Source organism: Pseudorasbora parva, chromosome 2, assembly GCF_024679245.1.
Source record: "Pseudorasbora parva isolate DD20220531a chromosome 2, ASM2467924v1, whole genome shotgun sequence".
In the NCBI taxonomy this organism is placed as follows: domain Eukaryota; kingdom Metazoa; phylum Chordata; class Actinopteri; order Cypriniformes; family Gobionidae; genus Pseudorasbora; species Pseudorasbora parva.
In genome coordinates, this window is record NC_090173.1 from 25,039,860 (window position 1) to 25,058,626 (window position 18,767).

Consider the following 18,767-nt stretch of genomic DNA (forward strand, 5'->3'; position numbering starts at 1 on the left):
CTGTTGTGCGCACGCTGCCACAACAGACACCGACAAACAAACCTTGACCAAGTCCAACAGCCGCCGACTGGGGTAATATACTGATCCAACAAACCCCAAAAAACGTGTTTGTCGGTACAGTGTGAATTGGCCTATAGGGAACCATGGGTCAAGTTGGACTGTTAACTTAGTCCAATCAGAAACAGACATTCACCTACACATTTGTTTAGTTTGTTTGTGGAATATGAAGAACTTTGGGGAGGAAAAGAATGTATTTTTACTATATTATTATTATTATTATTATTTTTATTCCACGCTGTAAACTAAATAGCTATTACTTTATATACCTTTTTAATTAGTATTTTTGTCTTGTTTCTTGTCCAAACATCTAAAAATTCTTAAACAAGAAGTATTTACTAGACAAGCAAAAGTAATTGTCATTTTTGGGGGGGAAATACTTAAAATTAAGAGAGTTTTTGCTTAAAATAAGATAAATAATCTGCCAATGGGATAAACTAAATAATATTATTATGTTTAAAGTACCATTATTTTGCTTTCCCCATTGGCAGATTATTTTGCTTATTTTAAACAAAAACTCTCTTAATTTTGAGTATTTTTTTCCCAAAACAAGACAATACCCTTTGAGTGTGTGTGTGTGTGTGTGTGTGTGTGTGTGTGTGTGTGTGTGTGTGTGTGTGTGTGTGTGTGTGTGTGTGTGTGTGTGTGTGTGTGTGTGTGTGTGTGTGTGTGTGTGTGTGTGTGTGTGTGTGTGTGTGTGTGTGTGTGTGTTCCCTTATTAATATTACATTGTGGGGACCTATAAGTATAGTATCACCTATGGGGACCAGCCAGCGGTAATTGTGTGTAATTTTCTATTATTATTTTGATTTATTATTAAGTGTATTAAAGTACACTTGGATATTTCATTTATTACTTTATTTAATTTGTAATATTATTCGTACTGCAAAGGAAAAGTCACAGAATTGCAGTGTGTTTGAACACAATCATTATTTTATTTGTATTCTTTATAAAACCAATAAGATGCATGTTTCCCCTGTTAAAGAGGTTTTACGAAAATCATGGCTACACCATTTTGTGAAATCACTGTGATGCACATGTTTGCTTTTTAAATGTGTATGTGTGTTTGCATGTGTCACTGGGTTTGACCCTTTGGACTGTTGTGACCTCTATAACTACAGGGCTTTGCACAGAATATCCGCACTTTGACCTTTTCAACTGCAGGGCCACAAGCAGACACACGCGGAAATGACCCAGATTGATCCCTAAACACATGGAGCCGAGCAAACATTATGACTGAGAGAAAGAGTGTGAGAGATTAGGCACAATCACATCTTATACAGCCAAACAAGACAGTTGAGGTGCTCGTGCAGTTGCCCTTGGTGACTAACCACAGGATACAAGTGCGCACTGGTTTTCTCTTTGTGTGCAACTTAAATATGCAGGAAAAAATAAGTAAATAAACTAAAAAAATTAAGCAGAAATATTTGTTTTCCTTGTATATGCAACACAAACCATCATAAACTATATTTATTTTTGTTTTTATATGATGGAATTATTTTAAGGATAATTTCATTATTTGATTTTGATTGAGGGTACACATGACATTTTTGAGTGTATTATTCACTCACCATGACACCATGCATCTTCGTAGGTTGTGCAATTCCTGATGAGGATCTCTATCCCCTCCTCACAGATGGTGCAAGGCATGCAGGGGTCCAGCGAGCTCTCCCGATCAGAGTAGGTGTCATCCAGGCACTCCTCGCAGAGTGTGTCGTGGGTGTGCTCGCAGCGAAACAGCACGCCCTGACCGTGGGGACACAAGGTGCACGCCTCGCACCGGCCTATCAGGTCGTTCATGAAGTAGCCGTAGTTGCACACGCACACTGCGTCATTCGAGTCGGTGCAGGGGGTCTGCATACGCATGAGCCCTGTGCACTCACTACACTTCTGACATCTCTCTGTGTGACTGAACGTTTCCGAGAATGTCTCACCTGGATAGAGAAAGGGAGAAATCATCAGAATGACCAGAGTATAATCAGCCTTTCTGCTGTTAATAATGACCCCTCAGGTTAAATCCTTACGTCCTTAGCGCTTTAATTATAATTAATCAGTGATCATCATCATAATAAGACCATACAGACAAGGAAAAACGGTGAGGTGGCAAGGCCTATAAAAACAGACAGATAGAAAAAAATGGTAATTTTAAAAATAAAAACTGGTTAAAAAAACACACCACACGAGTGTGTCTATTGACTGACCACGAACAGGTAACTTGCATTTTTCTTTCGTTAATGTCTTACGGTATTGCTGTTTGTTTGTTTTTTGAACAGTTACATTTTGGACTAAAAGTGTGTTGTACCGCAAGCTTTTCTGAAAATATACAGAGAAAAATATTACTGAAAATAGATAAGTAATGCCTTACACTACTGCACTAGCAAATAATATGTTACTGTAATGCATTAGGCTACTTTTGTAACTCGTTACTCCCAACAATGATCATGACTACACAAATATTGTATGCAAAGTGCATCTTTCTACATTAATTGAAGTTTCACAAACTAATTTCGGGAGAAGCACGCGCAAACAATTAAATCTAATTAAACACAGGTGGAGCAGGCTCAGATAATTAACCCAATTGGAACACAAGAGGAGCACATTAAACTAATCAGTTAATCAATGATAGAAGGTGTATATAGACAGCCGATTTACCTTCCTGTCATTGAAAGTGTCTCAGCATCCCACCACCACCCCTTCTCCGCACTTACTTAAATCAACTGCTATAAATATCAAAACAAATCACAAATTGCAATCTAGTTCTAAACTATCCATGTCGGGGGGGGGGGGGGTGGGATACTCTGGGTTCGGGCAAATTTTCCGAGCCCGGAGCCCTCCCCGGACAGCACGCCAAATACGCATAATCTTTACTCTATTTAATTGATGTAAGTGTGAACTCGTGAAACGCCCTTCGAAGTAGTTATTTATTGTTGTTTTTTTGTTTTTGTTTTTTTGAAAACAGAATATATATGATATTTCATTGTATTATAAATTGTTTGCCGGTGACAGTCGCAGCTTGTGATGTAGTCACTAGTGAAAGGTTTGGGACTGGTCTTTAGCCAAGTGATTAGTCACATGACATTCATTGATCAGGAGATGGCTTAAAAGCTGTGATTTAGAAGTGGTTCTACACAATCCGGGCATTTAAATGTAATGCACTGCTAATGCAGCTTTATTAGGTACATCTCGCTAATACTGGTTTGGGCCCCTGTTGAAAGTGAAGTGACGTGAAGGCCAAGATGGGTAACCCATACTCGGAATTTGTCCTCTGTATTTAACCCATACAAGTTAGTGCACACACATTAGGAGTAGTGAGTAGTGAGCGCACACACACACACGGAGCAGTGGGCAGCCATTTTTGGCAGCGATTGGGGTCATTGCCAGTGTTGCGAATCAAACCCGCAACCAGTTTGACTCTCTAACCAAAAGGACACGACTGCCTTGAATGACTGTCTTATTAACTGCCAAAATTCTTTGCTTTTGGTCAATACTGACATAATAGCATTGGTACTAAGAGGCCCAAAGTGTGCAACTGAATAAATATCTTTAGATACTGATTCTTAATCACTCGAATCTCTCTATCTAAACCTATACTTAACCGATGGACTCATCCACAACGTTTGTAGTTTTTTAACACTTCTTATTCGTGTTTGTAGTTCTAATCAAATCCTCGCCCAACGCGCATGGGTTGTTGCCAATATTAGTGGTTAGTGTGTGCAACCACAGACAACCAGAAAAAGTAGACCATCCTGGGCTGCGTTTCCAGATACAATGGATCTTTGCTCTTAAGAGCATTTTCTACGAGCGATATTTCGAATGTTCGTGTTGCAAGAAAAAATAAAAAAAATTCAAAAAAGAGGAAACTAAGGTAATTTTACAGGTGGAACTAAACAAACATAATTTTCAGCAGGTTTGATGGCAGTCATATCAGTAAACAAAAACAAGAAATCTGTGAGGATATTGCTATAAAATGAACTGCAAGCAGGGGCATTAAAATCCCGGAAGGAGGTCAGGAAGAAGTGGCAGGACTTTGCAAGCCTCAAGAGTATACCACAGAGGTCAACAATTAATAAAACAGGTGCATTGTGGGTCCAATGACTCCCGCTTCTTACACTGGAACACGCAAAGGCACTGACTGTCAATACTTGTCCTCAGATGGGATTTGTGGGGGTATTGACCTCCATGGAGGAGTAGAGCCTAAACCAGGTCCATCATGCTCACAGGAGCAATCGGGTTCACTTCCCAATGGCAAACACCTACCATCTCCCAGTCCTCCCAACAGCCTAACCATGCTTGAGCCTCCATCTTCATTTGTCAGACCGCAACACCTCAGCACTTTGAGAATGTCTGTTGTTGTAGTCAATACTAGTGCAGCTGGAGAGGGAGAAACTAGATGTCCTAAAAGACATGAGAAAATGTCTTAAAGATGCCAATAAGAGGGACATCAACTTTGAAGGCCATGCTGTCTTTAGAAGAGAGGACTGGCACTTGAGGAGATTAGGTTTGCAAGGCCCTCCATTTTAGTGCCAATTATCTTGCCAGATGATTACAGATCACTAATTCTAATTTCGAACACTATTTAGGTATGTTGTATGCGAATTGTGACACAGCACGTCTTCTTTTCTTTGTCTTTTCCAAGAACTTCAACTTAGTTTTTTAAAGTTGCTTAACTTCCTAGACACGGTTAGTAGTGACTTAAGTCAGCCCTTGAATGACGCTTTACCTTGTTGTGTTTACCTTTATTAAACTCTATAAGAGCTTTTCTCAGAAATGTTCCCCTTATGTGAGAGTTTGAGATGCCATATGAAAAAAAAAAACATGGAGATGGAAAATTATTACGAAAGCTGTAAAATTTTAAAAGCTTTTGTGTGTGTGAGGCTTTGAATGAAATCGGGTTTACTGTAGGACAAAGACTGTGTGAGAGGCGTTTTAAATGACGTGACGTTTGAAGGGTTTGTATTTTAAACCCAGCAAATTTAGGATCTTTTCCTAGATCTTGTGTCACTCTGACAGGAGAGGAGAGGAGAAAACAAGGATGAGAGGACAATAAGAATGTTTTTGTTTGGTTTTGTTTTTACAGGAAAAAGAAAGGACTTTTCACTTAATGTTCTTTATAAACCTGGTTGTTTTATGCCTGATCTGGGCCATGACAGCTCTTGCTTGTGTATATGTTTTTTTAGGCTGTCTTTCTCCCGACATAAAAAAAGAACTTTCTTTCTGTTTAACATTCCTGGTTTAAAAGATAAAGATTTTGTCTCAAGCTTAGATTTGCTTATATAGAGTCTAATCAAAAGTCAGATTTCGGCATAAACATTTCTCATTCAGTTTTTCCAAAACCAAATGAATTTTAGGAGAAAACATCAGAGACAAAGTTGATAATCAAATTAAACAACTGACAAGCATTTCTGAGCAAAAAACATTTTCCTCTGGGCTATTTTGTGGAAAAGAAAGCCAAGTATTCTTTTCCCATGTTACACACAGCAATAAAATTTGAAACCGGCATGTTCAGACCAATTTGTGTTAGATAATCTGTCATTACCATAAAAGGATCTGACAAATAAATCTGAACCATTACATTGAACTATCAGCTCGTCTTTTACGTTACAGCCAAGATCGTACAACAGAAAGCAAAGGAATGTGAACAGGAAAAGGCAAACACATCATTTTTGTTTCAGTACAGCAAAAATGAAACTCTTTTTGTCTACTCTACATAAACATTTAAAGGTGAAGGCTATGAGTTAGAACCATTAACACCAAATAAACTGGCCGTATTTGCCTTAGGATGAAGATAATATTTCATAAAGAAAACCTCAGAAGTGCTCTTTAAAACAGCAAGCAGCAGATACACATCCGCGCTTTCACAATAAATGTCATCACCAGCACACTAATCTGATTGTTCTACAAATGGCAGTTTTTTCTTGACACTATAACATGCAGTAACGGTATATTATCAAAGTCAGGTATTCCGGTGCATTTTAAATTGCGTGTCTATCTCATCTGTGTATGTTCCTGTTGCTTTATTTTCATGGTGCTAAGCAAACACAAAAAACAAACCGAGATAGGCAGAAAAACTCACAGATAGATCTCTGCTTGAAATGCTTTTGTATTCTTGAAAAACAGTATAGCTTTTCATCAAACACCACAAACATGAAACAAAAACAGTCACAGCTGCTTTCCACACTGATCCTGGAATATGTTATTACTTGGATGTTGCTCTTTCATTTAGGAGTTTCATAGTTTCACATTTTATTGATAATCGTCCCCTGCAGTTTACTGTTAAACTCAGTGAATTGGATCAGTAAGAAAATAGTTATTTTGAATAAATTGTTTTCAGAAGAAATCAGACTGATGTTACTCTCAACATAGTCTACACTATAAAAAAAAGTGTTTTGTCCTGCCTTAAAATGTTAAGTTTAGTCAACTTGAAATGTGAAGCTGTACTAAGCGACAACTTGGATATTTGAGTTGAATAAACTTACAATTTTGAGGTAGCACAAATTTATTTATTTTACAGTTGTTCAGTTGGCCCTAAATGGCCAACAAGTAGTTATGAATTCCTCTAATGAATTCCCAGAAAAAAGATCTTTCCTAAAGGATTTGACTATAACAACAAACATGCCAGATAAAACTGAAATGTTTATGGGCAGTCTTTGATTTGAACGACACAAGAAGGAACACGCCATACAACTCTGGAAAAAAAGAGAAGAAAGAGAAGAAAGAGAATAGGAGAACGAAAGCAGCACGCAAGGAGTTACCCTTTCCAGTGGATTGGTAATCTGGAGGGGCAAGCAGGTGATAAGGGTCACCAGACAAATGGAGAAATTGAATAAAAATGAATGAATGATGTTAGGAATTTTAAAGACCATTTGAATGCTCCAATTCTGAAATGTTCAAGTTGCTAGAGAAGTTTGAATTCCTTGAAATATAGGATAATCCAAACTTACCTTGCAAAGAATTTTGCATTTGTTTAGGTTTGCATTTTAGATGTGGATGTGGCTTTCTTGTTTAGAAGTGTTAATGAGCTAAACATGTTTTCTTTGTCTATTTTTTTAAGTTTGACTATTTGCTGGTATCGAGTCATGACATCTTTAAAAACAGGAAATGCAAACTGATTGTCAGCAATGATAAAGGATGTGTGTCTTAGTTCAGACTGAAACCCCTAGACAGGGGCGTGGGACTGGGGGGATAAAGGGTACTGAGTAACCAGGGCCCGAGGCAGGGGGGGGGGGGCCTTAGAAGTCAGTTTTCTATACATACACATACATGGTACGGGGGCCCAGCAAGATGGTTTGTACCCAGGGCCCAAAATTTGGTGCTACGCCCCTGCCCCTAGATAAATTGAACCAAAGTTTTGTTTTTTGTTTTTACAGCAAATGCCATTTACAGGAAGTACCATTTTTGTTCCCCAAAGAACCTTTCAGTGAGCAGTTCTTAAACGAGCCATTTATTCTAAATATAAAGAACATAATAAAGACATATAAAGATCCCTTGTGCAATGTAAATGTTCTATACTTGAAATATTAAAGGTTATTTATTGGCATTGGTTCAATGAATAGAAGAACCTTGACATTCCATGGAACCCTTTAATTGCACAAAAATAGTATTTACCCACTTTTGGAACCTTTATTTGAGTGTACGGATGTTAAAGGTTCTACATAGAAACTGTATTTTTTAGAGTGCAATGTGTGATATACACTATATTGCCATAAATGTTTTGGGATGCCTGCCTTACATGCACATGAATTTTAATGACATCCCATTCTTAATCTGAGTGAGGAAATTTCATGAATGGATTTATTGCACAGGTGGCAACCTCTGACGGTACCACACTTGAGTTCACCAAGCTCCCGAGAGCGACCCATTCTTTCACAAATGTTTGAAGAAGCGTCTGCATGCCTAGGCACTTGGTTTTATACACCTGTGGTCGTGGAAATGACTGCAGCACCTGAATTCAGTGATTTGGAGGGGTTTTCTATAGTGTAGATAAGATCAATCTTCATCACTGCAGACAGTCAGTGATTGTTTTAGCAAGGCAATGGGTCTGTTTGAAACTGAAAAGATTTGATGCTGTGCAGGCAGATGTGTCCCTGCCTACGGTTGGCCTGGGGGTGAGGTGTTCACCTCTCTGCCATAATTTCCTTAAAACACTGTTTTTGCCATGCTTGCTCTTGTTGTGCAGGTGACGTTGCAGCAAATGACTAGGCATCTAAGATATGCAAAAACAACTGCTCAAACATGTTGTTCTGATTGCTGATGCAGTGACAACGCTGCTTTTTATTATGCCCGATTTAAACATAATCAGTTTACAGATTATAGGATGGTAAATCTAAAGGATGGTACACTTTATTTTAAGGTGAAGTAGTTACATTGTGCATTACTAAAATAAGTACTGAGAAATATTAATTAACTACATGTACTTATTTACGGTTATAATACTGTTATTATTATATAGTAAGTACACGTAGTGACATGTAACAAAGTGTTACAATAAATTATTCTTAATCTTAATTACCCTTTGATGTTATAGGCATAAAAAATGCTCCTAAATGCTTAACACAAAATGTACCACTCCATATCAATTTCGCAACACCCTCATTTACTCTCTCACACACACTTGAGTTAATAATGTTCTTCCTTAGAGCAATAAGAACACTGGTCTCCAGTGCTCTATGGGAGGAGAGGGGATGATGGGTAAACATATGGGTCATGTGATGCAGGCCGTGGTGAGCTCTGAAAGTGTCAATTCAGCCGGACGGGCCTTTCAGCCCATCTGTTTGTTCTCTCGCTCTCTCTTTCGTTTCTCCTTCATTAATTATTAATAGATAGATATGACCTCGTTTTACAGCGGAGAATTCAAAGATCAGTCCATTTGTTGTCCGCTAAGGCTGGCAAAATATCTATCTATCTATCTATCTATCTATCTATCTATCTATCTATCTATCTATCTATCTATCTATCTATCTATCTATCTATCTATCTATCTGTCTATCTGTCTGTCTGTCTGTCTGTCTGTCTGTCTGTCTGTCTGTCTATCTATCTATCTATCTATCTATAAGTCTGTCTGCCTACTTAAATATAATTATCCATTCATTTAAAGTCTGCATGTGGGCATATGCATTTTGAGCATATGACATGCATGTCTCATGAGGACAGTGTGAGTCCACCCTAAGTTAATCCCTTTCCCATTCCCTCTTATCTCATGCCTACTTTTCCTACTTTCCTACTTACCTACTAGTTTGTCTGTTTTGTTTACTATAATATACCTGAGTGAGGAGGATATGAAATATATATCTCCATCTTAGTTTCATTACTTTGACTTTACTGTTTACTTCTTCATCAGCTTTATAGTGAGTAAAGGCTATTGTGACATTCCTATGGAGCATGTACATACAATCGTGAACAGATGAACAGAGCAGCAGCCGCATATTCGCAGGGATACCACCTGAACACAACCTTCCCTGCAGTGATTATAAACACATTATATCACAAAACTAACAAAAACAATGGAGTGCCCACCCACACTCAAACACACACACACATGCTCTTTTGATGACTGTTTACATGTATAATAAATAGCTGCCTCACGCGGCGTGTCTTCCTGTAACGTCATCAGCTGAAGTCTGTGCGTTTTTATCTCTTTACAGTTACAGACAAATCAGCCAGGTGCATGAGATCTTTTTATGCTTCTCTTTCTGAGCTGGTTTTCTGCTTGGCTGTCATTTGCTGGAGGAGAACTGTAACTAGAGATGTTTGCCAATATTTTGCTGGCACATTTTAAAAGATTTTGTAAAGTAACTTAATACTGAACGGGCCTAGAAAAATAAAGTCCATTGCGTAATGCACTGTATTCTGATCTATAATCACATCCATATTGGTTTATCAGAATAAACTTGAATGTGTTTCTCTCCTTCATGCACTGTTTTAACAATTCAGTTGTTCTTTAATAGTATGACTGTTTTTTTTTTATAATACAGTTCAGTAATAAATCAAAGCTGCGTAGAACGGTAGAGCGGCTGCACAGGCCAATAAAAACAGTGATGGCTTCAGTCCTGAGTTCTGCTTGAATGTTCAGTAGCATTAACCTCTCTCTCTCTCTCTCTCTCTCTCTCTCTCTCTCTCTCTCTCTCTCTCTCTCTCTCTCTCTCTCTCTCTCTCTCTCGCTCTCTCTCTCTCTCTCTCTCTCTCTCTCTCTCTCTCTCTCTCTCTCTCTCTCTCTCTCTCTCTCTCTCTTTGATGAATAAGGGCTATATCAGTCTCATTTTGAATGGGTGAGGGCATATGATGTAGCCTGTGCTTAAATGCATCATTATCTAATGCTGTTATTTCCCAAATCCACATCAGTCATTAGTCAGCTCTCTCTGAATTGATACACTCTTATAACAAACAGAATATATAACAGACTCACGTTCATTCACATTTCACTTCAAAATGACAAAGTGCGTTTAAATTATGCATTGTAGAAAGTTACATTTCACTTTGAAATCAAACCTTCCGTGATCATGTCATTCAGCACCTCACTCTCATGACGAATGATCTGATTCCTTCTGCTGTCTGTGCTGCAAGACTCGTTCGGCTCACACTGTACGTTCAGTTTTTAATTGTGGTTCATCTGTTCTCTAACTGAACAAAATGATTTTTACTACTATAAAATATCAAAAAATGACTGTGGGGGCGATGCCGTGGTGGGCAAAAGATGAGGCAAGTTATTATCAATCTAAATGAATCTAGTGTGAAATATAGGAGCTTGTCACTGGGACGTAACAGACCTATGTGTTTTGTATGACTAGTGCAGTGGAGCATATAAGCCCTGCCCGAGTGTGGCACTCCAGATTCCTGCCTTTATTAGGGAGAACAATGTGTTGTTCAGCCCCCTCCCTCCAAAACTGCGAATATTCGGTGTTGATTACTACCGAAGCTTTGAAGCGCAAAACATTTTATTCTGACCAGTCCTAGATTATACACCGTTTATTACATTAGTAAAAGCTTTATTTATTTGTATTTAAAACGGCATAAATTAGCAAAACATATATTATCGTAACACAAATAGAAATCACATTATAAACTATAATATAAATATAATTAAATATTTATAATAATAAAAAACAATACAAATGAAATAAAAGCCATATATATATATATATATATATATATATATATATATATATATATATATATATATATATATATATATATATATATATTAGGGCTGCACGATATTGGAAAAAAATTACATTGCGATATTTTTTTCCCCAACAATATATATTGCGATATTGAGAGCCATCAATCCAGGCCAAAGTCAATAATTACCATTCCGTGATATTAAGACATGTTGGAAAGTATGTGCAAACATGAAACTAAACCTCCAGTAGGTGGCAACAGGTGACTGTCTTAATGAGTGAGTCACTGAGTCGTTCATTCAAACAATTCATTCAAACGCTGAATCGTTCAAACTTAAGACATGTTACGGGTCTGCTGTGAACAATTTTCACTGCTGAAATAGAACAACAACATCTAAAATGTAAGTGACTTTAAGTGAATGTTAATTCGTTTTTTATGGAACTGTCATATGAAATCAGTGTCATTTTCAGTTGTGATGGTTTTCAGGAAAACGCTCTAGTGTTGTGATTTCTCCTCAAGAGGCTGCACGAGCGCCAACAGCGCGACCTTATTATCATCAGTTCGTTATATATTATTATCCACAATCGATCGCCACTTACACTAAATTATAGTGTAATATTTTTTGTTTTAATGCGGCTCTTGTCCGTCAGTCAAGTAAAATTCTCTTTCACTTGTCCCTTCAAAACACCCACATGTCTGGGACAAGTGTTAATGTCGAGCCCTGCTTTGTATTCATCGTAAAGATCTTTGTGGTGCCGTTTTAAGTGATCAGACAAATTGGTGGTGTTTTCTTGTTTTGTGGCCACAAGACACTCCATGCAAAGTAGCTCTTTTTGGTCAACATCCTCCTTTATGTAGCCGAAATAGTCCCAAAAAGATGATTTCTGGTACGAACCTTTTTTTTCCTCTTCGGAAGATCTTCGCCTGAATGTTTGGCCATAAGCGGTGAGCAGCGGCACAGTGAACCAATCACTGTGCAGGCACACGGAATGTGCATGTCACTCCAGCAACAAACTTGTGTTTACTGTGTGCTACCCTTCTCTTAATACACCATGGGCTACTACCCTTCACATCGCATGTTCCGGCGATGTGACTATCGCACACGCGCACATCGCGAAGTCGATGTTAAAACAGAATATCGTTCAGCCCTAATATATATATATATATATATATATATATATATATATATATATATATATATATATATATATATATATATATATATATATATATATATATATAGATAGATAGATAGATATATACACTCTTGTTCAAAATAATAGCAGTACAATGTGACTAACCAGAATAATCAAGGTTTTTAGTATATTTTTTATTGCTACGTGGCAAACAAGTTACCAGTAGGTTCAGTAGATTCTCAGAAAACAAATGAGACCCAGCATTCATGATATGCACGCTCTTAAGGCTGTGCAATTGGGCAATTAGTTGAATTAGTTGAAAGGGGTGTGTTCAAAAAAATAGCAGTGTGGCATTCAATCACTGAGGTCATCAATTTTGTGAAGAAACAGGTGTGAATCAGGTGGCCCCTATTTAAGGATGAAGCCAACACTTGTTGAATATGCATTTGAAAGCTGAGGAAAATGGGTCGTTCAAGACATTGTTCAGAAGAACAGCGTACTTTGATTAAAAAGTTGATTAGAGAGGGGAAAACCTATAAAGAGGTGCAAAAAATGATAGGCTGTTCAGCTAAAATGATCTCCAATGCCTTAAAATGGAGAGCAAAACCAGAGAGACGTGGAAGGAAACTGAAGACAACCATCAAAATGGATAGAAGAATAACCAGAATGGCAAAGGCTCAGCCAATGATCACCTCCAGGATGATCAAAGACAGTCTGGAGTTACCTGTAAGTACTGTGACAGTTAGAAGACGTCTGTGTGAAGCTAATCTATTTTCAAGAATCCCCCGCAAAGTCCCTCTGTTAAAAAAAAGGCATGTGCAGAAGAGGTTACAATTTGCCAAAGAACACATCAACTGGCCTAAAGAGAAATGGAGGAACTTTTTGTGGACTGATGAGAGTAAAATTGTTCTTTTTGGGTCCAAGGGCCACAGGCAGTTTGTGAGACTACCCCCAAACTCTGAATTCAAGCCACAGTACACAGTGAAGACAGTGAAGAATGGAGGTGCAAGCATCATGATATGGGCATGTTTCTCCTACTATGGTGTTGGGCCTATTTATCGCATACCAGGGATCATGGATCAGTTTGCATATGTTAAAATACTTGAAGAGGTCATGTTGCCCTATGCTGAAGAGGACATGCCCTTGAAATGGTTGTTTCAACAAGACAATGACCCAAAACACACTAGTAAACGGGCAAAGTCTTGGTTCCAAACCAACAAAATTAATGTTATGGAGTGGCCAGCCCAATCTCCAGACCTTAATCCAATTGATATCAAAAATGCTGTTTCTGAAGCAAAACCAAGAAATGTGAATGAATTGTGGAATGTTGTTAAAGAATCATGGAGTGGAATAACAGCTGAGAGGTGCCACAAGTTGGTTGACTCCATGCCACACAGATGTCAAGCAGTTTTAAAAAACTGTGGTCATACAACTAAATATTAGTTTAGTGATTCACAGGATTGCTAAATCCCAGAAAAAAAAAATGTTTGTACAAAATAGTTTTGAGTTTGTACAGTCAAAGGTAGACACTGCTATTTTTTTGAACACACCCCTTTCAACTAATTGCCCAATTGCACAGCCTTAAGAGCGTGCATATCATGAATGCTGGGTCTCATTTGTTTTCTGACAATCTACTGAACCTACTGGTAACTTGTTTGCCACGTAGCAATAAAAAATATACTAAAAACCTTGATTATTCTGGTTAGTCACATTGTACTGCTATTATTTTGAACAAGACTGTATATATATATATATATATATATATATATATATATATATATATATATATATATATATATATATATATATATAAAGAAAAACTGAAATATCACATGGTCCTAAGTGTTCCGACCCTTTGCTGAGACACTCATATATTTAACTCAGGTGCTGTCAATTTCTTCTGATCATCCTTTAGATGGTTCTACACCTTCATCAGTTCAGCTGTTTGATTATACGGATTGGACTTGATTAGGTAAAGCCACACACCTGTCTATATAAGACCTTACAGCTCACAGTACATGTCAGAGCAAATGAGAATCACAAGGTCAAAGTAATTGCCTGAAGAGCTTGACTGTGGCAAGCCACAGATCTGGCCACGGTTGCAAAAAAGTTTCTGCTGCACTTAAGGTTCCTAAGAGCACAGTGGTCTCCATAATCCTTAAATGGAAGATGTTTGGGATGACCAGAACCCTTTCTAGAGCTGTCCTTCCGGGCAAAATGAGCTATCGGGGGAGAAGAGCCTTAAATGTGAGAACCCAAAGATCACTGTGGATGAGCTCCAGAGATGTGGTCGGGAGATGGGAGAACGTTGTAGAAAGTCAACCATCACTGCAGCCTTCCACCAGTCTGAGCTTTATGGCAGAGTGGCCCGACGGAAGCCTCTCCTCACTGCAAGACACATGAAAGTTTGCTAAAAAAAAACACCTGAAGGACTCCCAAGACGGTGATGAATAAGATTCTCTGGTCTGATGAGACCAAACTAGAACTTTTGGGCCCTAATTCTAAGCGGTATGTGTGGAGAAAAATATCACCTGTCCAATACAGTCCCCAACACTGAAGCATGGTGGTGGCAGCATCATGCTGTGGGGGTGTTTTTCAGTTGCCGGGACAGAACGACTGGTTGCAATCGAGGGAAAGATAAATGTGGCCTAGTACAGGGATATCATGGACGAAAACCTTTTCCAGAGTGCTCAAGACCTCAGACTGGGTCGAAGGTTCACCTCCCAACAAGACAAGGACAGTAAGCACACAGCTAAAATAACGAACGAGTGGCTTCACAACAACTACTCCGTTACTGTTCTTGAATGGCCCGGCCAGAGCCCAGACTTAAACCCAATAGAGCATCTCTGGAGAGACCTGAAAATGGCTGTTCACCAACGTTTAGCATCTAACCTGATAGAACTGGAGAGGATCTGCAAGTAGGAATGGCAGAGGATCCCCAAATCCAGGTGTGTAAAACTTGTTGCATCTTTCCCCAAAAGACTCAGGGCTGTATTAGATCAAAAGGGTGCTTCTACTAAATACTGAGCAAAGGACTGGAGCAATTTTCAATCATTATCATACCAAACATTTACAAAACATAAAAAACTGCATTAGGTATCATTTTATTACCGATTTAATTATTGCAAACATATTACAAAAACCTACATGAATCAAATCATTGATCTTGTTATTGTTGGCACCAGTTGAGCAACAGGATCATTTTTGGGCTTTCAAAGGAAAGTAATCAATGGAAAGTAATTTATCAGTCTGCTATTATGTGTGTTTGAGTCAAAGATGTGATGAAATGGTGGCTGAGATAGCTGCGATGGTTAGAGGTTTGTGTCAATCAGTTTTTGAACACATTCACTGCGATGACTGTGTATGTGAGGGAGGAGGAAGAGAGAAAATGGACAGCTAAATATTTCAGTAGTTGCTGATGTGTGCTTGTGTCTAGACTGGGTAGGAGATGAGGGGGCGAGGAAGCATGAAAGCAATGTGCGTGTGTGTCTTTGCCAACATTAGGAGAAAGGGGACAGGAGACTAACGCAAAGGTCACAAAATGTGTTTTTGTCAGTAAACAGGAAGCTTGTTTTGTTACACTAAAAATTAATGCAGATGCTTTTCTAAAATAACATTTACCGTCTTTATTTATAACACAGACAGAAAAAAACAAAAAGCGCCCAGTTGGGTTATTGATGTAAAGTGTCCTGTCCTGAAACATAAGACCTCCTCTATTTCAGGCCTGTCTTCATAAGTGCTTCTCAGCGCTCGCGGAGAACAGTTCATTTCTCTTACTGAGAGCAGAAAATAGGATGGAGCCACTTTAAGAAACATTCACAACAAAAGAATAAAACCTGTTGTTAAACAGGTGAAAAATGTTCCTTGTCATTTCCAAATGTGTCGGTGCCTTTTCTAAATGTTTCTGTGAATGGGAAGAATATAAAAGCAATACCATTCAAAAGTTTGATGTCAGTAATATGAATTGAGCATCAAATCATCATATTAGAATGATTTCTTGAAGTCTGAAGACTGGATACTGATGCTTAAAATACAGCTTTGCCAACACAGGAATAATTTTAAAATGTATTAACAATGACAACAGTTAATCAAATGTGTATTACTATACAATATTAATTGCTTACTGTGTTTTGTGAGCATATGAGACTTCTTTCAAAAACATTGTAAAAATATAGCTAGCCCCAAAATATCTTCACCTTATTCAGAAAAAGTAAATTGACAGCTCAGATTTCTCACTTTAAGGATTGGTTTTCCTTTTTCTGAACAATTGACTTAAATTTAAGTATCAAACACACACACACATAGCAGCATCAGCTCATATACGGTAACCAGCTATAATTGCATAATTGCTCCCAGCTTTCTGTCTGTTCTTTGCATATGTGCATGTGTGAGGGAGAGAGAGAGCATAATTATGTGTTTATAAGTATACACGTGTACATTGAGACACTAATTATGTGTAAATCCATTTATGTGCATGGAAGTAAGTGTTTGTGACGGTGTGAATATTCTGAAGAGTACATGCATGGGAACAATTCAGAATATGTCATGGCCTACATGCATGTAAGTGTGTGAGTTAGCATGAGAATGAGAGTTCTGTATACGTATATAAGAAGTTGTACTCACTGTCTAAGCATTGACTGCACTCGGTCTGGGTGGCCCCACACTCCTTGACCACTCCCTCTCCTGGAGGACACTGCAAACAGCACTCCCCGCTGTGGGTGTAACTCCCCGACTCACACTCCTCTTCTACGGCTCGCTCCAGCTTGGAGCCAAACACCAGTCCCAACTACAGAAAGAATGAAATTACATTAATATTCCATCTCTCTAGGGGTCCACAGGTTTCTTGTCTCCAATTACCCATAAACCCTTGAGATATTTTGATGTTAATATTTTAATAAAGTGTTTGCAAGGCAATATAGTCATATTGATATTCATTAAATGCTATTCCCTTCTTCTATTCCGCTAATTGCTGAGATTAATTCAACCTGAGCCACCTAAAGTATAAACTCAATTCAAACATTGTTTTGCAGACAGTTATTTGTTTAGCATTAAATTTAGTTGTGGTTATTTGGAACTTTTTTTTGTACATTTAATCTTATTCAAATCTCCCATTGATTTGGTTAGAATATTGCATATTGCTTAATTTAGAACAATAAATGGAGTGGAGGTGGACATTTTAAAGGCAGACTAACAGGTCTTTGAGGGTCAGAATTCTAGCTGATAGGTGTTCAAATACTTATTTGCAGCTGTATCTTACAAATAAATAGTTTTTAAAAAATCATACATTGTGATTTCTGTAATTTTGATTTTTTTTTTAGATTATGTCTCTCACAGTGGACATACAGTGCACCTACGATGACAATTTCAGACCCCTTCATGATTTCAAAGTGGGAGAACTTGCAAAATAGCAGGGTGTTTAAATACTTATTTTCCTCACTGTATATATATATATATATATATATATATATATATATATATATATATATATATATATATATATATATATATATATATATATATATATATAGATAGATAGATATAGATATAGATATAGATAGATATAGATATAGATATAGATATAGATATAGATATATATAGATATATAATTGAATATTTGATGACTAAATAAGTGCAATTCACCTTTATTCCACAAGGTGGCAATGTCTGATACACAATGATGAAGTGAAAACTCAGGCAGAAAACAAAAGAATAGGAAGAAGCAGCAAAACTTGAAATGGCTCTGCGATTTACTACAGAGCAAGTACTGAACACAATCAAATATTACTGTCACTTGATGCTGGATCTGGTGAAGAAGCTGTCAGCCATCAAAATATTTGATATTTTGAGAATATGTATGAGATCTGATGCTAAATGTTCTTAGATGAGATCTGATGAGGACAGTGATGATGGTATAAAATATCTGCTCAAACTGAACCCTTCTAAGGTATCAAAATATGCTTTATTTTATTCTTCTGTAAGTTTTATATTATCTTGGCAATTTGAGATCTATCTGTTTTAGATACAGCTCCGGGTCACTAAAGACCCAAATATGTAATAACGATTGCCGAAACATTAATGCATTTAAGGGTTAAATTGTGACAGCTGACAGACGAAAAGATGCAAAAACTTCTGAAGTTCACCTAAAACTTATTTTGTGTGTGCGTGCGTGTATGTGGTATTTTTAATTTATAGTAAAACTAAGCTCAGATTTTTCCATTTAATCCCTCTCATTGTCTATAAATTATCTTCATATTTGCTGTCTTCATATTTGCTGCACGTGTTTGGTAACAGCTGCATCACAGCATATTGTGCTGATTACATTTCTGTGTCCAAAAGGAGAGGCGTGTTGAGCAAGATGAGACAGGCAGTTCGAGATATACATATGTCTATAACATGTCCAGCTGTTTCTCTCGTATTGCCACGGGTACGATTACACATATTTTACACATCGAGGTCTCA

At 37.6% G+C, this 18,767-nt stretch overlaps 1 protein-coding gene across 1 annotated transcript in view; it reads right to left on the minus strand.

Annotated features, from left to right (window-relative positions):
* ngfra (nerve growth factor receptor a (TNFR superfamily, member 16)) overlaps positions 1-18,767 on the minus strand; it is a 43,242-nt gene that overhangs the window by 19,745 nt on the left and 4,730 nt on the right. The window contains exons 2-3 of the mRNA XM_067412924.1: positions 16,932-17,094; positions 1,629-1,991 (exon numbers count right to left, since the gene is read on the minus strand). Of these exons, the coding sequence (XP_067269025.1) occupies positions 1,629-1,991; positions 16,932-17,094 (526 nt within the window). The remainder of the gene's footprint in view (positions 1-1,628; positions 1,992-16,931; positions 17,095-18,767) is intronic.